The sequence below is a fragment of the Bos grunniens genome, chromosome 6, assembly GCF_055505025.1.
Source record: "Bos grunniens cultivar Pamir isolate PY7600 chromosome 6, Bosgru_T2T1.0, whole genome shotgun sequence".
NCBI classification, from domain to species: Eukaryota; Metazoa; Chordata; class Mammalia; order Artiodactyla; family Bovidae; genus Bos; species Bos grunniens.
The window spans coordinates 1,466,647-1,488,966 of NC_141170.1; the positions used below are offsets into that span (position 1 = coordinate 1,466,647).

General features: G+C 54.1%; 1 protein-coding gene across 2 annotated transcripts in view; it reads right to left on the reverse strand.

Moving 5' to 3' along the window:
- Positions 1-22,320, reverse strand: part of ZFYVE28 (zinc finger FYVE-type containing 28) — a 102,728-nt gene that overhangs the window by 20,002 nt on the left and 60,406 nt on the right. The window contains exons 7-9 of one of the 2 annotated variants that reach the window (XM_086404533.1): positions 22,041-22,142; positions 9,112-10,254; positions 4,932-5,431 (exon numbers count right to left, since the gene is read on the reverse strand). In XM_086404533.1, the coding sequence (XP_086260659.1) occupies positions 5,371-5,431; positions 9,112-10,254; positions 22,041-22,142 (1,306 nt within the window). In that variant the 3' untranslated portion in view covers positions 4,932-5,370. Of the gene's footprint in view, positions 1-4,931; positions 5,432-9,111; positions 10,255-22,040; positions 22,143-22,320 lie in introns of those variants that run through there. The other variant, XM_086404532.1, reaches the window with a different exon arrangement.

Below are 22,320 nucleotides of genomic sequence, written 5' to 3' on the forward strand. Positions count from 1 at the left end.
GGGAGACCTGGCGTGCTGCGATTCATGGGGTCGCAAAGAGTCGGACACGACTGAGTGACTGAACTGAACTGAATACAAACAAAGGATAATAGCGAGTGACCAAGTAAGGTTCGCCCCAAGAAGGCAAGGTGGGCTTAACGTGTGAATATCAATCAATGTAGTTTATCACATTAACAGACTAAAAAATGGAAACTATACGACCCTCCCAAAAGATGCAGGAAAAGTATCTGAGAAAGGTCCAGCGAACTAGGAATAAAAGGGAACTTCCTGAACCCGGGGAAAGGGCATCTAGGAACCTGAAAACCCAACATCACACTTAAAGGTAAATACTTTTATCAATGGTTTCCCTCTGAGACCTGAACAAGGCAAAAACACCCTCTGGCAACTTTTCAATTCAACATTGTACTGGAGGTCCTCCCCAGCGCAGAAATGCAAACAGGTAAAAGACATCTGATTAGAAAGGAGACAGAAAACTGGCTTTATTCACAGATGACATCATCTGTGTAGAAAATCTGAAGAAATCTTCATAAAAACGATTGTGTCTAACGAATTGAATTTGGCAAGTTGCCTAAGTGAAAGAGGACAGTGAAAAAGTCGGCTTAAAGCTCAACATTCAGAAAACAAAGATCATGGCATCTGGTCCCATCACTTCATGGCAAATAGATGGGGAAACAGTGGAAACAGTGTCAGACTTTATTTTTGGGGGCTCCAAAATCACTGCAGATGGTGAAATTAAAACACACTTACTCCTTGGAAGGAAAGTTATGACCAACCTAGACAGCATATTAAAAAGCAGAGACATTACTTTGTCAACAAAGGTCCATCTAGTCAAGGCTATGGTTTTTCCAATAGTCATGTATGCATGTGAGAGTTAGATTATAAAGAAAGCTGAGTGTCGAAGAATTGATGCTTTTGAACTGTGGTGTTGGAGAAGACTCTTGAGAGTCCCCTGGACTGCAAGGAGATCCAGCCAGTCCATCCTAAAGGAGATCAGTCCTGAATATTCATTGGAAGGACTGATGCTGAAGCTGAAGCTCCAATACTTTGGCCACCAGATGAGCTGACTCATTGGAAAAGTCCCCAATGCTGAGAAAGATTGAAGGCGGGAGGAAAAGGGGACGACAGAGGATGAGATTGTGGGATGGCATCACTGACTCAAAGGACACAAGTCTGAGTGAACTCCGGGAGCTGGTGATGGACAGGGAGGCCTGGCGTGCTGCAGTCCGTGGGGTCACAAAGAGTCGGACACGACTGAGCAACTGAACTGAACTGAACAGAAAGAACTCTCAAAACTCAGTAAGGACACAACAAACTGAGAGGAACAGCAAAATAACATACATTGATGTTCACCGTAGAGCACAGAAGAGCGCGGCCCGGGGGCTGATGATCTCATGAAAAGACACGTGGCACGAGACGGCACCCCCAGCCCGGGGCAGCGCAGGGCAACGGGCCCGGCCACGCCGAGCTGCTGGCGCTCGCGTGCCGCAGTTTATCGAATTACGGTTACACTTCAGTAAAGCTGTTGGAAACCATGTCAAGCACCAGGTCGTGTTCCCACCGTGCTTCCGTGGTCGTGCCTCTGACGCTGAGTCTTCCTCTGGGAAAAGACCTGTCCCCTGACCTACCCTACAAAGCCCCTGGAGGCCCCCACCCCCGCCCTCCCCCCTGCCCTCCTCCACCCTCTCTGCTCTGCCTGGGGCCCCTCCATCAGGGTCTGGGGCGCCAGGAGGTGGCCAGCTGACGGGAGAAGCCTTGTGTGGACCCAGGGGTCTCCCAGGCCAGCGCTGGCAGGAGCCGTCTTGGCGGCTCCTGGCAGTTCAGTCCTGGCCCCCCACGGTGGCCGCAACCCCGGCCAGGTCTGCCCCCAGGCCCAGAGCACAGCCGCTCACCATTGGCTGCAAGTTAGTTAGAAAGCCAGACACTGGGGAGGCCCCGTCTAGAAGGGCAGACCCCTCCCGGGGACACCCCGCAGCCAGCCCCGCCCCTCGGGCCCCCCACCCACTCAGCCTGGCTTCGCGCGCTCCCCCAAGGTGGGCCGGCACGGCCCTGTCACTTAGGAACCAGTGATCTTTAAACGTTTCTTGTTGCAGCATAGCTGCGTCACGGTCTCACGTGGGTTTCCACCGCACAGCTAAGGGAATCAGCCACGTGCACACGTGTCCCTCTCGGGCCTTCTTCCCGCTCAGGAAGGGTCACCACGGTACATTAGCTATCACTGGTTACCCACCTGATACACAGCATCAGGCGTGTGTACGCGAGCCCCAGTCTCCCAACTTCCCCCGTCCCCCCTCCTCGGGGTCCCTGCATTTGTGAACAGTTGATTTGATGACCGTCATGAGGCCTAATCTGGTTTTCAAGAGGCTAATTAATTCCAGGTTCTCCTCTATTTTTAAACTGCTCAATCGTTCTTGTTTCTGCTTCCAGAGGCAGGACGTGGGTGGGGGACTCTGGGGCTCCGTGTGGCGGCGGGGACAGCTGCCATGGGTTTCAGTCTCGTGCCCGCCACCCAGCCCCAGAGGGGCTCTGTGACCCGGGCGGCAGTGATGTGCAGGCCCGGGAGGGAGGGAACCGGGCAGTGGGTGGGCAGGGGGGACCTCGAGTCACACAGCCTCCAGGACTGGCTGGAGTTAGACCCGGGCCTGCCCGGTCACCACACCCCAGAGGTGGTCTCCTCGGGGCCCCCAGCACCCTCCACAAAGGGGTGGGCAGGGCCAGGCCGTGCCCCCAAGCCCTGGCTCACAGAGCAGTCAGGCCACCGTGCCAAGCCTGGGCTACCTGCCCGGTACCCTGGGTGCAGGACGTGCCCTCCACAGCCCCGACGGCCAGCACCGGAAGCTGGAGAAGGAAGCGCATCCTTCCAGGCCGCGGGGGCCAAAGGGGCTTAAGCATTGTGTGGACTCAGCAGGTCAGAAGGGCAGCCCTGGGCCTCGGGGAGGGCTTCCCGGGACCTCCCCTCAGGGAGGGTCCCCCCAGGGGAGGGCACACAGCACTCCCCTGGGGGGACCGCCGGCAGTCCCCTCTGTGTGGGGAAGCGGCCAGTGGCTCCAGGGTACACAGCATGCGGCTGCCTCTCTGCAGTCACCACTGCTCAGGGGTGGACCCCGGGCACCCCCAGGCCCCTGCAGTCCCCACCCGGACCTAGGGCCGCAGGAAAGAGGAAGACCGGGCGCCCGCTGGGGGAGGCGCAGAGCCGTCTGCACGGGAGAAACGCTGGGGCGACATGTCGGTCACCCTGTCCCGCTGTCACTGCGCCCGGGGGGCAAGAGGAAGCGGAGGCGAGGCCAGGGAGCAGTGAGGCCGGGCGGGCGCGGGGAGGGCGGTCAGGGCGGCTGGCAGCCAGGGACCTGGCCCGCGGAGCCCGGGGGGCGGGGAGGACGCAGGACGGCAGAGAGCGACGCAGACACGCACGCAGGCCGCTGAGATGGGAGGACGAGGGATGGGTCACTTACGGCACCTGCTCACGGCGCCGGGCGCAGGGCGGACCGCTGTGGGCCCAGTTTGCAGATGGCGAAACTGAGGCTCAGGGAGGCGGGTGACCAGCGGCCCACAGGCGCCTCCCTCCCTGGACCACCGTCTGCAGGGAAGCACCGAGGGCCGACAGGCCCCCGGGGGAGATGACCCCAGGGTCCACCCTCGACCGCCCGTGCACAGCCAGGGAGGAGCATGTGGCCAGAGGCCTGCCTGCTGGAGTTCCGTCGTCCACCCCAAAGGACCGCCGGGAGCCCCCAAGCCGGGGGCAGGGGCACCACCAGCCACGGATCTGAGCGAGGCAGGACAGACCTGGCCTTCTGGGGGCGCCAAAGCTCTCAGCCTGCACCCAGGCGAGCCTGCCCGTGCGTCACGACGGCAGCGGCCCCGACTGCCCCACCCTCTCCAGGGGGTGCAGACGGCCCCAGAAGACACACCAGCCTGGGCCTCTCACCGCGCCAGGGGAAAGCAGAGGCAACCCCAGAGACCCGGGAGGCGTGAGCGGAATGTCTCCCAGCCTTGGGGTGGAGAGGAACGAGAGAGGTGGAGAACATGAAGCTCTAGAGTGCTCATAAATTTAATTCCACAAAATAAAACTAAAGGATCTAGAAATCAAAAGACATTAACAGGGCTACCCTGATGTCTCAGTGGTAAAGAATCCACCTGCCAATGCAGGAAACACGGGTTGGAACCCTGGTCTGGGAAGATCCCACGTGGGATCTTCTTCTGGCCTAAGCCAGGAGCCACAGCTGCTGAGCCTGTGCTCTGGAGCCCGGGAGCCACAGCTGCTGAGCCTGTGCTCTGGAGCCCGGGAGACCTAGAGCCTGTGCTCAGCACAGGAGGAGCCACTGCCATGAGAAGCTCGCACACCACAGCTGGAGAGTAGTCCCCACTCTCCGCAACTAGAGAAAAGCCCACGCAGCAACAAACAGCACAGCCAGAATAAATAATATATAAATAAAATTAATTTTTTAAAATGACATCAACAAATAAGGCCAAAGGGCAAGTAACAAACTGGGGAAAGCTAGCTGCAGCAAAGACCCCAGCCAGAAGGAAGCCCAACCTCCAAACGGGTAAAAGGCGGGAAGTCACTCTGCAGAAGAGACAGGAGGAGGCAGGCAGGGACATGACCACCAGAGAGAAGGAGACCAGAGCGTCCAGCTCCACTCTGCCTCCCAAGAGAGCCAGGCAGCCTGGGGGTTCCGGCTGCACCGCGGAGCGCGGCCACTGCCGAGGGAGGTGCAGCCTTGCCTTTGCCGGGGGGACTCTCCTCCTAATGGCCGGTTCCAAGAGGCAGAGGCAGGATCTTAGGGAGAGGGGCCATAGGCTAACTGCACATGGATAAAACACGGAAACAATTAACATGTCCTTACAACAGAGTACGATTCTATGAATATTGTGTTTTAATGAATTTTTCAGATAAATGATCATAATATTCAGTGAAAAAAAAAAACTGCTCATCATCCTATTTGGAACGGTTTTTATTTCCTTCTTTTGCTCTTTTTTATGTTTCCATAAGCTTCTACAATGAACCCCAATGGGCCACAATTATAATCAGAAACAAGAAAGTCAGTGTTGTTCTTTGAAGAAGGCGTGTGTGCTCAGTCACTTCAGTCGTGTCCGACTCTCTGCCACTCCATGGCCTGCGGCCCACCAGGTTCTTCTGTCCGCGAGGTTCTCCAGGCAAGAATACTGCAGTGAGCCGCCACACCCTCCTCCAGGGGATCCTGCCCTCTCAGGGATCCAGTCCGAGTTTCCTGTGCCTCCTGCATTGCAGGCAGATCCTTGGCCCCCTTAGCCACTTGGAAGCCCCTTCAAGGGGGCGGAAAGCTGTAAGCACGCTTTAGTAAAGTGTCCACAGAAAAGACGGAGCAGACCTGAGTCAGGGCGAGTTTTCATCTTCTAGACAATGAGCTCTCCTGCTGGCTCGAGGACGTGGAAGGTTCCGGATGAGGAGGTGCGTCTAGATGGAGAACAGCAAGCTTTTAAATGTACTGAGTTTAAAGGCTATCTTTGAGCAGTGAAAGGGTAAGAAAAGGGCGTAGAAAGAGAAGAGCTGAAGGACACTTGGCTCTGGAACATTCTGCCCAGGACTGTGCCAGGGGCAGCGTCCCCTGCCCTGGGCAGCAGGGGAACTGGCCTGTGCGCAGTGGGCGGGGGGACGTGTGTGGGGTCCTCCCAGCCTGGGCCTTGCTCCAGGACCCACCTGCGGGCCTGTGTCTGCTCCCCAGCAGCCCTGCCCTTCCAGCCAGAGGCCGGGGGCTGCTCGAGAGGCAGACAACGCTCCGGGCGGCCCCTGGGCGCTTGGCCCTGAAAGCAGAGTGGCGGCCATGGCTCAGGGCACCCTGCTTGAAGGTGGCACAGCGGCCTGAGGCTGCACCCGTCTCACTCGCACACGGGGCTGCGCCCGTGGTCACTTGTCCTGCCGCGTGTGGCAGGGCCACAGGGGCACCTGGTGGACCGGCCGGCCTCACGGTCAACCTGCGATGACGGCTCGTCACGGCTGAGGGACGACCAGGGAGGACACCGCTAGGCCGACAGGCTCTAGCTCAGGCAGGTCAAGGGGACCCCGGTGGGCGCCCTGGGGCAAGCGGGGTGCCAGCACCTCGCGGCTCCGTCTCTCCCTCTGCCGGGGGGAGGGGTCACCGGTGGCAGACGCGAGCCCAGACGCGAGCCCGTCCACAAGGAGCTGCACACAGACAGCACGGACACCACCGAGCGGCGCCAGCGACCTCGGCATCTGACGTGCAGTGATCCTGCTGAGGGTGATCGCTTGTGTCTGTCTGTCTGTCCGTCCGTCCCAACCACGCTGCTCTGTCCCTCCACTTGAGTCAGATCATGCTCCGCGAGGTCAGACCACCTCTCCCGCACCTGGCTCAGTCATCCAGCCGCCCGCCTGTGACATGAATGAATGACGCGCCCGAGGTCGGCGCTGCCTGAGGTGGGGACGGGCGCCACCTGCTGACCCGACTCCCGGCGCAGCGCAGGGCCCTGGGCGCCGCTGTCCACGGTCCTGCCCACCGGCCCTGATCTCCGCGGCCCGCAGGCTCCAGCGTCTGCAGGAAACGCTTTCCTGGGAGACGGCAGTGCCTCTCAAGGGCTCCCTGGAGGAGGCTTCCTCTTCTCAGCTCAGCGGAATTCCGCGTTTGCGCCAAGCCAGGGGAGGCCTGGGAGCTGCTGGGAGGCGTGAATGAGCAGTGCCCGGGATGGGACACGTCAGGAAAACAGGAGGGGATTCCAGAGCTGGACACAGAGCAGGAAAAGGGGGAATCAGCAACTGAAAGGTCCGTGTGTTTTGTCAAAGAATCTGTGATGGTTTCATGTCACCCTTGCAAAAAACGATTCACTCACCGATCAGCTCTGGGCCACTGAGTCGGAGGCCCCAAGGGAGGACACTGTCCCTGGGTCGTGGACAATCATTTGTTCCACTGGACGAGATGAGGCTGGGCTTGGCCCTAAATAAGGGCCTCATCAGAAACAGCTGTTCATTGCAGCGCCGTCTGTAGAAGCAAGACTAGAAACTGCAAGGCCTGACTGCACGGTGATCCAGCCACACAGCGAGGTCCCACGTGGACAAAACTGACCACGGGGCCATCTCTAGAAACTGCCGCGGATGGGCCTGCAGACTAGAGGGTCAGGAAAGCACAGTGGGAAGGACGAGGCCTTCTGCCAAACAACAGGAGGGGAAAACACTGTCTGTGCATGTGCGTGTCTACGTCTGTGTGTGTGTGTGTCTCTGTGTCTGTGTGTGTGTATCTAAGTCTCTGTGTGCGTCTCTGTGTCTGTGTGTCTGTGTAGGTGTGTGTGTGTGTCTAATCTGTGTGTGTGTGTGTGTCTCTGTGTCTGTGTGTCTGTATAGGTGTGTGTGTGTGTCTAATCTGTGTGTGTGTGTGTGTGTGTCTCTGTCTCTGTGTGTCTGTGTAGGTGTGTGTGTGTGTCTAATCTGTGTGTGTGTGTGTGTGTCTATGTCTCTGTGTGTCTGTGTCTCTCTCTGTGTATACATCTTTGCTTCTGTTTTTTATAAGCTGTAAAAAATTTGAAAACCGTAACTTTAGAGCAGGGGGAGAATAAGGAGGAACAGATTTCTCTGGATATAACTTATTTTATAAATTTGTCTGGGAGCCATGCAAACATTTCACGTAATTATAAAGTTAAATGCAAATGGGACTATCTCTACGTCTCATGCCAAATGGAACAAATTAACCTATTGTGGGTAAGATTTGGGGCATGACTTTACAGATAGAATGATGTCAAGTGACTTGAAAGCAGTCACTTGGCTCTATGTTCTAGAGGGATGTGCCCGAAGGTCGAAAGAACTGGTAAAAACATCTTAGACAACACGTGTCGGTGAGGGTGTAGAGAAACAGGAGCCTCGCACACGACCAGGCGATGAAAGATGCTGGGAACAGCACCCGGCAGAGGGCCCATGTGGGGCGCTAGCTCTGCTCCTGGAGAACACCCAGAGAACCGACTCGCACGACCGCACGCAAACGTGGTCACAGCAACAGCACCCCCAACACCCAGACAGTGACCACAGCACACGCCCTGGACACACGAGCCCAGCGCGGTCCCCCCGGAGGACGAGGCGGCCACGGGAAGCAAGTCCTGACACCCGTGACAGCCCTTCACAGGGTGCACCTTGACGACACGATGCTCAGCAAAGGAAGCTGGGCACAAAAGCTCACACGATGAGTGACTTGGCCCCTGCGGAGCGTCCAGAACAGGCGAATTCACGGGGCCAGAGAGTAGACTCCTGGTTGCCAGGGGCTAGGGTGTGATGCCCACACAGGAAAGGCTGGCACGGAGCAGCAGAGCTCCACACAGAAGAGAGGAGAGCGGCCCTGACCCCCAGGGGTCCTGCCAGCCCTCTGCCCGCTGCCGGGAGGACCTGCAGCTCTAGGGAGGGGCACCTACAGGGCGTCTGCCCCTGCGCCCAGAGACTCCTCCCCTGGTGTCCAGCTTCCTTCCCTGCACGGCTCCCACGGCCACTGGTGGGGGCCTCTCCACCTCCCAACTCCCGTCAGACACAGTGCAGCCAGGATGGGAGCCCTGGGGCCAGGTTCCTGCGAGAGGACAGAGGGATGGCCACATATGGGGCCCTGGCACCTCCTTCCTTGAGGCCCAGGATGGGGGGCGTGCAGTGGGCATGGGCTGTGATGGCTGGATCTACTCCACTCAGTCGAAGCCCAGGCTGTCGTGTGGGGACGTAGGCGTGTGGGTGCCAGGGCCCCTCCTGCCCGGCCTGCCCGCCTCGCCTGCTCGGTAGCTGCAGGGGGAGACAAGGGGACCCCTGGGAACCCCGCCAAGGGCAGGGGCGGGTCTCCGAATCCCACCGTGGCCCCTGGGGCCACACGCACAGGCTGTGAATTTGTGCAGCTGACTGAGGCCAGGGGAGCAGCCGCGTCAGTCGGGGGGGGGGGGGGGGGGCCTGGCCCCGGGGCAGTGGGCCCACGCCGGGCACAGCAGTGCCGAGGGCTGACCAGGGCCCGGGGCTGCGCCTGCTTGCCAGGAGGCGCCCGTAAGGCCAGAAACAAGGCGGTCTAGGCCCCTGGGGACACTTCTCCGTAGGACTCAGTGGGCACGTTCGCGCAGGAGGGCCTGACGCCGCTAAACTGAACAGAGGATGAGTCCGGGGACCCTTACCTGGGGCCCGCCGGGGGCGGGGGCTGCTCCTGCGGGGCCTCCTCCTGCTGGCGGGAGCCGTCAACCCCTCCGCACAGCCTGTCTGCCGCGTCCCCCAGGGGTCCTGAGCTGTGTGCCAGGCACTTGTCGGAAGCAGGGTCTTCAGGCTCCGGCCTGCCGGGGGCGTCTTCGGAGGGCGCGGGGTCCGGGCCGCCCGCGGGCAGGGCCTCCAGAGGCCCCGCGGCGGAGCCCTTGGCGCCCACCTTGGCGGAGCGGATGACGCCGCCCGAGCTGCACTTGCCCCGCAGACTCTGGGCGGCCGCGTCCTCCCCGGTGCCCGCGCAGCCCGCGCAGCAGACGCAGGAGTTCAGGAGGCAGTTGGTGGCCGTGGCGCTGAGTCTGTGGGGGCCGCCTGCCGTGCCCTCGGCCGCCGCGGGGACGCCGTTTCCCGGGACTCCCGGGTGGGTGAGGGCGGAGTCCAGGGAGGCGGGCGACTTGGGGTTGAAGATGACCGTGGCCGACAGCTTCATGCCCCCGGTCCGGTGGGCGATCAGCTCGGCCGTCTCGGCGTGCTCCGCGCCCGCCTCCCAGCCGTCCAGGTGCGGCCGCGAGTCCAGGCAGCTGCAGGAGGTGGGGGCCTCCGCCCTCAGCGCGGCGCCCTCGACGCTGTTGTTGTTGCTCGAGTCCTCCCGCTTGGCCGAAGCCGGCGAGCCGACCCCCGCCTCTCGGCCCTGCCCCGTCTCCTGGGGGTCGACGCCTCCGCCCGGGGCCTCGGCCGCCCCGTCCACGTCCTCCATGAAGAACACCCGCCCCTCCTCCTCGTCGCCGGCGGCGGGTAGCTGCGCGCGGCCCGGGGACGCCCGCCCGCGGGGGCTGGCCGCGGCGCCCGGCCTGTGCGCGGGGGACGGGCCGGCGCTGGGCGGGGACAGCAGGGAGGCCATGGCGTCCCCTGCGCTGTGCACCAGGCGGCTGAGCTGTTCCAGCTCCTGGTCGTCGTTCTGCACCGAGCAGGCCAGCTCCGCGTCCGCGCGCCTGGGCTCGGCCGGAGCCAGGGCCGGGGGCGCCGGGGCGTCGGCCCGGACGGGCAACTCCACGTCCTGGGAAATGCAGAGGTTCCGCTCCAGCGTGTGCAGCTCCTCCTCCGTCAGGGTCTGCAGCAAATCCCTACAAGGGCCAAGGCACAAAGGAAGAGTGAGGGTCCCCGAGGCAACCCCCCGCCAGCCCCCAGGCCGAGGGGCCTGGGCACCAGTGGTGCCTGCAGTGATCCCCGCAAGGTGTCGATGCCTCCAGGGCCCCAAGGGCCTTGGGTCGGGACAACAGTCCTTTGGGGTGGCGGGCTGATTCTAGAACACGCTCTTCCTTTAAAATGAGATTCTGAAGCTTCTTGCTGAAAAACAAGAAAGCCCTGATTCTCAGTGATAACTGCATTAGTAAAACCTGCTAGTGAAAAGGTACACGTTGGTTTAACATATAGGTTTTCATCCTTTGGTTCAACAAATACTACTGAGCACTGTCTCTGTGCCAGGCCCAGGGTGACACACAGGAAGACTGGCATGGTCTCTGCCCGTATGAGTTCTGGAAGAAAGACGCAGATAACAAACACACACTTAGGAGTGAAAATGGAAATACAATCACGGTGGCGGCAGCAAAGGAACATGCCCGCCAGAAGGAGGCACCGGACAACCTGGAGACTCCCTGGAGGAAGTGGAGCTGAACTCGAGGTGGAGCAGATTTAATGAGACCGACTGGGATGAGCCCAGCGTGCGTCCTACAGGTCCCATGTCTCAGAACCGCTCAGCTGCGGGTTTCCATAAGCTGAACACACTCTGCAAGCAGCATTCAGATCAAGAAATACAGCACTCACCATGCTCCCAGGAGCCCCCACGCGCCGTCACTCCCTGACGTGACCACCCCACAGTCCCTGCAGTGATCACACCTGTTCTTCTGCAGGTAGATGGACTCCGTGGCCCACCCTGCTCCCAGGCCCGCCACCTCTACATTCTGGACTACTCCTCGGTCTGCACTGCTCTGCGGCAGGCTGTCAGCCGGTGCTGGATGTGTGAGGAGGCGCCAGAAGAGACACTGGACACCCAGTTAAGTTGGAACTTCAGGTAAGCAACACTTACTTTTTTTTAAAAGAAGAAGTGGCTTTTTTGGAAAAAGCTTTATTTGTATTTATTTATTTGGCTATGCTGGGTCTCAGTTGTGGCTAACTTTGATCTTAGGTGCAGCATGTGGGATCTTTAGTTGAGACCTGTGGGATCTAGTTCCCTGACCAGGGAGCAAACCCAGGCCCCCTGCGTTGGAAGCCCAGAGTCCTAAGTCACGGGACCGCCAGGGAAGTCCGAACAAACACTTAAAAAGTGCATGGATGTTTTTTAGAGTAAGTGTGTCCCAAATGGCCCCCACTGGGGACATATTTACTCTAACAAAGTATTACCGTGTATCTGAAATTCAAATTTAATCGGACTTGCTGCCGTTTCACCGTGCCAGCCCTGGCAACCCTCTCTGGTGAGACGTGTAGTTGTTGTAAATCCTTCCGTCTCTCCCAGTGGAAACGCCCCGCAGGTCACCTCTGAAGCTGTTCTACACCCGAAGGGTCCTGGCTGCCAGACCCACATGATTGAGCCCCTACCCTGGGGGCCGTGGGGGAGCGTTTCTGCAGGCCAGGGTGCCAAGGGCTGGTGAGGAGCAAGTCCCCGCCCAGAGCCCAAGGGCACTCAGTCTTCTCCACTTCCTCCTCTCTGCTGAGTGTGCAGTGCACCCTCACTGTGGTTTCAAGTCACTTTGGCCTGCTCACTCGGGAGGTCGTGCCCCCGTTCACACCCCGACCGACCCCGGAGGCCTCTCTCAAGCGCCTGTCAGGACTTTCGCCCATTTTTGTTGGGCTAACTCTTCTTGCCGATTGACAGGAGCTCTTTATGTAATTTTGGATCCAAGTTCTTCACTGGGTGTCATCTCCAGCTCTGCAGCCTTCTCACTCTTAATGGTGTCTTTGAACAAACTCAAGTTTCTAATTTTCGTCAAGCTGAGTATGTCATGTTTCTCTCCGTGGTCGGTGTTCCTGTGCCTTGTTGGAGGACTCTGCCTACTCGAAGAACACAGAGATGTCATGTTTCTCTCCGTGGTCGGTGTTTCGGTGCCTCGTTGAAGGACTCTGCCTACTTGAAGAACACATAGATGTCATGTTTCTCTCCGTGGTCGGTGTTTCGGTGCCTCGTTGAAGGACTCTGCCTACTTGAAGAACACATAGATGTCATGTTTCTCTCCGTGGTCGGTGTTCCTGTGCCTCGTTGGAGGACTCTGCCTACTTGAAGAACACATAGATGTCATGTTTCTCTCCGTGGTCGGTGTTTCGGTGCCTCGTTGAAGGACTCTGCCTACTTGAAGAACACATAGATGTCATGTTTCTCTCCGTGGTCGGTGTTTCGGTGCCTCGTTGAAGGACTCTGCCTACTTGAAGAACACATAGATGTCATGTTTCTCTCCGTGGTCGGTGTTCCTGTGCCTCGTTGGAGGACTCTCCGCCTACTCGAAGAACACAGAGATGTCGTGTTTCTCTCCGTGGTCGGTGTTCCTGTGCCTCGTTGGAGGACTCTCCGCCTACTTGAAGAACACAGAGATGTCGTGTTTCTCTCCGTGGTCGGTGTTTCGGTGCCTCGTTGGAGGACTCTCCGCCTACTCGAAGAACACAGAGATGTCATGTTTCTCTCCGTGGTCGGTGTTCCTCTGCCTCGTTGGAGGACTCTCCGCCTACTCGAAGAACACAGAGATGTCGTGTTTCTCTCCGTGGTCGGTGTTCCTGTGCCTCGTTGGAGGACTCTCCGCCTACTCGAAGAACACAGAGATGTACCCAGTTTCTCCCTCTGAAAGGGTTGTTTTACTCTTCACCCTTGTGCTTGTAATCAACCTAGAATCGACATGCTCCCCAGTGTAGTAACTTCCCAGATGGTGCAAGCAGTAAGGAATCCGCCTGCCCATTCAGGAGACGCAAGAGATGCGGCTTTAATCCCTGGGTTGGGAAGATCCCCTGGAGAAGTAAATGGCAATTCTCTCCAGTATTCTTGCCTGGAAAATTCCATGGACAGAGGAGCCTGATGGGCTACAGTTCATGGGGTCACAAGGAGTCGGACACGACTGAGCAAGTGAGCACGTTTGAGTGTATTAAGGATCTTTTTCCTCGTGTGGATATTTACTGGTTCAGCTGTGCATTGAAAAAGCCAGCCATTCTCCACTGTTCTGGCACCATCCTTGTCGTGAATGATGTGTTGGTCGCTCTAGACCCTCTGTTCTGTCAAAGGCCCTGTGCACTACACCTCTGCCAGCAAGACTACAATTTATGACAGGAACTACCTCCAACTGTGCCCTTTTTTTATGAAGGATGCTCAGCAGAAATGCACACGTGTTCACAAGCTTGGTCACATCAGCACCGTCTGTGGAAACTGCGGCTGCTGCTGAGTTGCTTCAGTCGTGTCCAATTCTGTGTGACCCCATAGACGGCAGCCCACCAGGCTCCCCCATCCCTGGGATTCTCCAGGCAAGAATGCATGAAAGTGAAAAGTGAAAAGTGAAAGTGAAGTGGCTCAGTCGTGTCCGACTCTTCGTGGCCCCATGGACTGCAGCCCACCAGGCTCTGCCGTCCCTGGGATCTCCAGGTGAGAGCACTGGAGTGGGTGCCATCACTTTCTCTGTCTGTGAAAACTACCCAAACGAAACTCAGAGCGGAACAGAGCGATGATATTCTTCTTTGGCCTTTTTCTCCAGCAATTGTTTTTTTCTTGGCTATTCCAGGCCCTGTGCCTTTCTATGTGAATTTTAGAATTAGTTTGTCGAGTTCCACAAAAGAAAAAGCCTCCTGGGATTTTGTTTGAAGTTGCATTGAATTCAGAGATTAATTTGAGAATCACTGATATCCTCTTGGTATTGAGTTTTCCACTCACTGAAGATGGAACAGCTATTTACTTAGGTCTTTAAAATTTGGGGTCAAAAGCATTTTGTAACTTTCAGTAGAGGTCTCAGACATCTCAGATTTATGCTTAAGTGATTAATATTTATTGACACTATTGTAAATAATACTTAAATTTTTTTATTGTGATAAAATACATGTAACATAAAACTCAGAACCTGAACCATTTTAAGGGACAGTTCAGTGGTATTCACCAGGGCTGCCCTGGTGGCTCGGCTGGTAAAGAATCCACCTGCATTGAGGGAGACCTCGGTTCAATCCCTGGGTTGGGAAGACCCCCTTGGAGAAGGGAAAGGCTACCCACTCCAGTATTCTGGCCTGGAGAATTCCATGGACTGTATGGTCCATGGGGTCACAAAATTGGACAGGACTGAGCGACTTTCATTTTCAGCAGTATTAAATATATTCATATTGCTGCGCATCCATCCCCTAGTGCTTCATCTTGTAAAACTAAAACTCTGTCCACGTGAAACGTTATCCACTCCCTCCAGCCCCAGACAACCACCATTTATGCTTTCTGTCTCTGTATCTGGAGGACTCTGGGGAACTTACGTCATTGGGATCATACACTATCTCTAGGACTGGCTTAGGTCACTGAGCATGGCCACACAGTTCATCCATGCTGTAGCCTGTGTTGTAGTCCCCTTCCTTTTCGAGGCTAAATCACATCCTGGTGTAAGGCTGGAGCACGCTGTGCCTGTGCACTCATCTGTCAACAGTTGCCTCCAGGTCTTAGCTGCTGTGAATGATGCTGCGGTGAACACAAGTGTACAGATATCTCTTCAAGATGCTACTTTCAATTCTCTTGGGTAAAAAGCCAGAAGAGGAACTGCCAGATCTCATGGGAGTTCTCTCTTAATATTCTGAGGAACCTCCACGGCAGCGGCACCATTTTGCATTCCCACCAACGGCTCGCAAGAGCTCCGATTTCTCCACGTCCTCACCAGCACTTGCTGCTTTCTAGGTTTTGTTTTGTCTTGATAGTGGCCTTCCTCACGGGTGTGAGGTTTGGATTTGCGTCTTGCTAACAATCGTCATGTTGAGCGTCTGTTCATATGCTTATTGGTCATCCTCTCTGGAGAGATGTCTGTTCACGTCCTTTGCCCATTTTCAATTGGGTTGTTTATTTGTTGCTGTTCTTGGTGGCGAGTTTTAGGAGTTTTCTACATATTCTAGGCATTAGTCCCTTATCAGATATATGATATGCAAATACTTTCTCCCATTCCGTGGGTTGCCTTTTTACTCTATTGTATTGTCTTTTGAGGCACAGAATTTTGAAATTTCCACAGAGTCCAGTATGTCTATTTTTCCTTCTTACCTGTGCCTTTGGCGTCACATCCGAGAAACCACTGCCGAGTGTGATGTCATGGGCTTATGGCCTGTGTTTTCTCATAATAATCTTGTAGTTTTAGCACTTACATTTTGATCTTTGACCCATTTTGAGTTAATTTTTATATAAGGTGTTAGGTAAGCGTCCAGTTTCATAAGTGTGTGCATATGTGTGTGTATCTTTCATTAGATAAAGAAAATTTCTCTCTATTCCTAATTTGCTAAGAGATGTTTTGATTAAAATAGGTGTTAAGTTTTTCAAATTCTTTTTCTGTAACTTTCAAAATGATTTGGTTTTTCTTCTTATTTAAAAATTAATATAGAAAAATATTGACTTTATTTTCAAATGTTAAACTATGCTATGCGTAAGTTAAAGTTTCTAAGACATTATAATTGTTGTTTTGTACAGCCTTTATTCATTTATATTAATTCACATCAAGGTCTTTTTTTTTTTTTTTTTTTTTTTTACAACTATCATTTTATTTATTTATTTTTTTAATTTTTCAGCACTTTATTTATTTATTTTTTTATTTGATAAATTTAATGCCTTTTATTGCCATACCTCATTTTACTGTGCTTTGCTTTAGTGAGCTTTATAGATACATGTTTTTTTTTTTTTTTTCCTTGTTAATTTTCTGTTTAGTTGATCTATCCATAAGTGTGAGTGGGGTATTAAAGTCTCCCACTATTATTGTGTTATTGTTAATTTCTCCTTTCATACTTGTTAGGATTTGTCTTACATACTGCGGTGCTCCCATGTTGGGTGGATATATATTTATAATTATTATATCTTCTTCTTGGATTGATCCTTTGATCATTATGTAGTGACCTTCTTTGTCTCTTTTCACAGCCTTTGTTTTAAAGTCTAATTTATCTGATACGAGTATTGTGACTCCTGCTTTCTTTTGGTCCCAATTTGCATGGAAAATCTTTTTCCAGCCCTTCACTTTCAGTCTGTATGTGTCCCCTGTTTTGAGGTGGGTCTCTTGTAGACAACATATGTAGGGGTCTTGTTTTTGTATCCATTCAGCCAGTCTTTGTCTTTTGGTTGGGGCATTCAACCCATTTACGTTTAAGGTAATTACTAATAAGTATGATCCCGTTGCCATTTACTTTATTGTTTTAGGTTCGAGTTTATACACCATTTTTGTGTTTCCTGTCTAGAGAATATCCTTTAGTATTTGTTGGAGAGCTGGTTTGGTGGTGCAGAATTCTCTCAGCTTTTGCTTGTCTGAAAAGCTTTTGATTTCTCCTTCATACTTGAATGAGATCCTTGCTGGGTACAATAATCTGGGCTGTAGGTTATTTTCTTTCATCATTTTAAGTATGTCTTGCCATTCCCTCCTGGCTTGAAGAGTTTCTATTGAAAGATCAGCTGTTATCCTTATGGGAATTCCCTTGTGTGTTATTTGTTGTTTTTCCCTTGCTGCTTTTAATATTTGTTCTTTGTGTTTGATCTTTGTTAATTTGATTAATATGTGTCTTGGGGTGTTTCTCCTTGGGTTTATCCTGTTTGGGACTCTCTGGGTTTCTTGGACTTGGGTGATTATTTCCTTCCCCATTTTAGGGAAGTTTTCAACTATTATCTCCTCAAGTATTTTCTCATGGTCTTTCTTTTTGTCTTCTTCTTCTGGAACCCCTATGATTCGAATGTTGTAGCGTTTAATATTGTCCTGGAGGTCTCTGAGATTGTCCTCATTTCTTTTAATTCGTTTTTCTTTTATCCTCTCTGATTCATTTATTTCTACCATTCTATCTTCTAATTCACTAATCCTATCTTCTGCCTCTGTTATTCTACTATTTGTTGGCTCCAGAGTGTTTTTAATTTCATTTATTGCATTATTCATTATATATTGACTCTTTTTTATTTCTTCTAGGTCCTTGTTAAACCTTTCTTGCATCTTCTCAATCCTTGTCTCCAGGCTATTTATCTGTGATTCCATTTTAATTTCAAGATTTTGGATCAATTTCACTATCATTATTTGGAATTCTTTATCAGGTAGATTCCCTATCTCTTCCTCTTTTGTTTGGTTTGGTGGGCATTTATCCTGTTCCTTTATCTGCTGGGTATTCCTCTGTCTCTTCATCTTGTTTAAATTGCTGAGTTTGGGAGTCCTTTCTGTATTCTGGCAGTTTGTGGAGTTCTCTTTACTGTGGCGTTTCCTCGCTGTGTGTGGGTATGTAGAGGTGGCTTGTCAAGGTTTCCTGGTTAGGGAAGCTTGTGTCGGTGTTCTGGTGGGTGGAGCTGTATTTCTTCTCTTTGTTCAGTCGCGCTATGGGGAGGGAGGGAGGGATGCTGCTAACAAATGACACTGGCGTGCGCTCGCAGTGCCTCAGCCACACTGGGTCTGCCCCCGCTCACGGCGCGTGTAGCCTCCCTGCCCACACTGCTCAGGCTCTAGGTTGTTCCGCCGGGAACAATCCGAGGCTGGCCCTGGGTTGCATGCACCTCCCAGGTCCAAGCCGCTCAGGTTCAGGCACTCAGGTAGTCCTCAGAGGCGCAGACTCAGCTGGGGCTGCGTTTTGTGCTCTTCCCAGGTCTGTGCAGCTCAGGTGATGAGGTGTTTGGCGAGCGCCAATGCTGCGACTTATCGCCTCCCCGCCACTTGGTTATCTGGGTGTAAAACCGGCGCACCTTCTCAGGCAGATGTTGACCGTCCAGACCCCCAATAAGTTTTAGTTAGCAAAGAAGCCAGTTTTATAGATAATGTCCCTCTGGGGCTGCGATTGCCCCCTTCCGGCTCTGGCTGCCTGTCAGCGGAGGGGAAGGTTTGCAGCCGGCTACCTCTGTTTAGTCCTTTGTTCCGTACGCGGGCTGGCGGTGTCTTAGGTTAGGGCTGGCTTTTCGCATGGTAGATATCCCACAGTCTGGTTTGCTAGCCCAAATTATTTCGCTCAGATAGCGCTCAGGGTATTCGGGCCAGATTCTTACTCTAAGCGATGCAGCCCGTGCCGCGCCTCCCTGCCCAGCCCCCGCTTGCTAATGGCGGATGCAGGCGTCTGCGCTGCTTCTCCGCTGGAGGAGTTACCGTAGGGCTCGCAATCTGCGAGTTTTAATTGTTTATTTATTTTTTCTCCCTGTTATGTTGTCCTCTGTGCTTCCAAAGCTCGGCACGGATTCGGCAGTGAGAAGGTTTCCTGGTGTTTGGAAACTTCTCTCTTTTTAAGACTCCCTTCCCGGGACGGAACTCCGTCCCTCCCTCTTTTGTCTCTTTTATTGTCTTTAATATTTTTTCCTACCTCCTTTCGAGGAGTTGGGTTGCTTTTCTGGGTGCCTGATGTCCTCTGCCGGCATTCAGAAGTTGTTTTGTGGAATTTACTCGGCGTTTAAATGCTCTTTTGATGAATTTGTGGGGGAGAAAGTGTTTTCCCCGTCCTACTCCTCCGCCATCTTGGCGCCTTCCTCCACATCAAGGTCTTAAGTCTCTCCTCTGCATCCATATTTCCATCTGGGATTTTTTTCCTTTGTCGAAAGAATTGCAATTAGTTTTTCTTTATGCACAGTCTGGTGATAACAACTTTCTTTAGTTTTGTATTTCTGAATAGCCCACTATTTCATCTTAATTTTTGCAGAATATTTCTCCTGGTTATAAAATTCTGATTGGCAGCTTTTTCCTCTCAGCACTTTAACCATACGTCATTTCATTGCCTGCCTTCATTGTTTTTGAGAAGACAGCTGTCAATTCATATTCGTTTCATAGCAATATGTCCTTTCCTCTGGCTGTGTCTAAGGGTTTTCTCCGCTTTCAGCCATGTTGCTGTGACACACCCAGGTGTGTGTTCTGTTCACCTTGCGTGTAGTTTTCCTGAGTCTCCTGAATTTGTGCGCAGAGATTTCTCTTCAGTTTTGAAAAACTCTTGGCCATGATTTCTCTGAATACAGCCTCAGCAAACTGCCCGATGTCTGTCCCTCCTCCCGATCCCAATTGTTAGACTGCCGAGTGTGTCGCCCGTACCGAGGCTCTGGACTCTGCCCCTGCAGAGTCCCCAGCACCTGGCCCCTCCCCAGCCCCACGCGCCCACCCTGCCCCATGGCCACTGCCCACTCAGGGCCTGCTCTTCCCTTCCCGGCCTAGGATTGTCCACCCTCTCCCCTTGCTCCCTGTCTCCTCTCCCAGCTGAGCGCCCAGAGAGGGCAAGACTCAGCCTCTGGGTCCAGGGTCACGTCCTGCTCAGGATGCCCACTGACCCCCCAGGATCTCCTGGGCCACTCCTCCCTGCCTGGATTCAAAGCGCGTTTGGCTCCTGACGGGGCAAAGGGCAAGAAGGCCAGCGGAGGAAAGCCGCCCCGAGCCGGGAAGTCCTGCCAGGCCCAGGGAGAGCATGGCAGGGGGCCCTGGGGTCCTGGACCAGCAACTGGGGACGAGGGGCTTCTCGGAGGCCGGGGATGGTGGGAGGAAAGGCCTCAGGGTGCGCCGAGATGGGGCCAGGGAGGCACTCAGGGACCCAACAACTGGGGACGGGGGGGCTTCTCGGAGGCCGGGGATGGTGGGAGGAAAGGCCTCAGGGTGCGCCGAGATGGGGCCAGGGAGGCACTCAGGGACACAGCCTCGGAGGACAGCCCCCTGACCCACCCCCACAGGAGCCTCAGCTGGGCCCTGTCGCCCACAGAGGCCACCACTGCTGGGGGCACCACGCAACCTGAAGCGAGCTTTTTGGGGAAGGGTCGAGGTCAGGGATGCTGGCTGGAGGACCTGCTGCTGAAGGCCAAGGGAGGCCCTAGGTCACCAAGCCCACAGGATGGCACAGATGGTGCCAAGGCCACCCTGAGAGAGTGGGGGGCGGCAAGAGGGGCAGAGTGAGCCTCAGGGTGGGGGAGGCACTGTTCACTGAGGAGAACTGAGTGCTTCACCCCTAAACTAGTCCACACCCTAAACTAGTCAACATCCCTAGTCAACACCTTAAACCAGTCCATACCCCTAAACCAGTCAACACCCTAAACTAGTCAACACCCTAAACCAGTCAACACCTTAAACCAGTCAACACCCCTAAATTAGTCAACACCCCTAAACCAGTCAACACCCTAAACCAGTCAACATCCTAAACTAGTCAACACCCAAAACTAGTCAACACCCTAAACTAGTCAACACCTTAAACCAGTCAGCAGCCCTAAAGTAGTCAACAGCCCTAAACTAGTCAACATCCTAAACTAGTCAACATCCCTAAACTAATCAACACCACCTAAACTAGTCAACACTCCTAAACTAGTCAACATCCAAAACTAGTCAACACCCTAAACTAGTCAACACCCCTAAACTAGTCAATACCTTAAACCAGTAAACTGCCATAAACTAGTCAACACCCTAAACTAGTCAACACCCCTAAACTAGTCAACACCCTAGTCAATACCCCTAAACTAGTCACCCCCTAAACGAGTCCACACCCTAAACTAGTCAACATCCCTAAACTAGTCAACACCCTAAAGTAGTCAACACCCTAGTCAATACCCCTAAACTAGTCACCCCCTAAACAAGTCCACACCCTAAACTAGTCAACATCCCTAAATTAGTCAACACCCTAAACCAGTCAACACCTTAAACCAGTCAACACCCCTAAAGCAGTCAACACCCTAAACCAGTCAACATCCTAAACTAGTCAACATCCGTAAACTAATCAACACCACCTAAACTAGTAAACACTCCTAAACTAGTCAACACCCTAAACTAGTCAACACCTTAAACCAGTCAACACCCGTAAAGCAGTCAACACCCTAAACCAGTCAACATCCGTAAACTAATCAACACCACCCAAACTAGTAAACACTCCTAAACTAGTCAACACCCTAAACTAGTCAACACCTCTAAACTAGTCAATACCTTAAACCAGTAAACCCCCATAAACTAGTCAACACCCTAAACTAGTCAACACCTTAAACCAGTCAACACCCCTAAACTAGTCAACACCCTAAAGTCAACACCCCTAAACTAGTCAACCCCCTAAACGAGTCCACACCCTAAACTAGTCAACATCCCTAAATTAGTCAACACCCTAAACTAGTCAATACCCCTAAACTAGTCAATACTCCTAAACTAGTCAATACCCCTGAACTAGTCAACACCCCTGAACTAGTCAACCCCCTAAACTAGTCCACACCCCCTAAACCAGTCAAAGAACTAGCAGAGGCCCGGGCCCAGGCCCCAGTCGAGCACTTGTGGGGGGCGGCCTGGCCCGGGGGATGCCGTGTGTGGCCCCGTCCACCCCGCACCACCCGGGTTCACAGTCGCTCAGTCACAGAGACGTTTCTGTGAGAAACCAGAGGGGGCCTGGCGTCCGCGCGGTCAGCAGGGCGGCTGCTGTCTTGGGACAGGACGTCTGTGTGCGGGTCTGAGGGCCACTGGCCCAGGGCAAGCACCTGTTCTGTGGGGGAGCAAGGGTGGGGGTCAGAGGGGGCTCCCAGCAGTGGAGCCAACAGTGAAGGCGCCAGCACCCCGAGGAGAACGGAGGTCATCGCCGGGGCTTTCAGTGAACAGAAGCCAAAGAAGCAGCTTCATAGAGAAGTGCAAAGGCAGCCACGCTCTGAAGCTGTGCCCGGAGGAAACACACAGCCTGGAGCTCTCAGAGGGCAAAGCAAGACCAGACTCCTCCAGAGAGGTCATGTCAGCCCCGGATCAGCCGCAGCCCCGAGGGGCTCAGGGGCACACGGCCCTCCCCTCACCTGATTTTCCGCAGCAGCGTGTGGAAGGGCCGGAACAGCTCTGACATGTCCTCCACCTTGCGGTCCAGGTTCAGGGGTCCGTCCGCGTAGACCACGAGGCCGCTGCATCCAGGACACAAAGCAGCCCGGCCTCAGCCCTGCGGCCGCGTGGCCGGCCCAGGCCACTCCCACATGCGCTCCCCTCTGAGCTTGAATCGTAAGTAAGTTAGGAAAAAGCAGTGCAGTTTACCCAGGTTTCATCCCTTTTCAAAGCAGGTCGGCCTGTGTTCGTTTGAGGGAT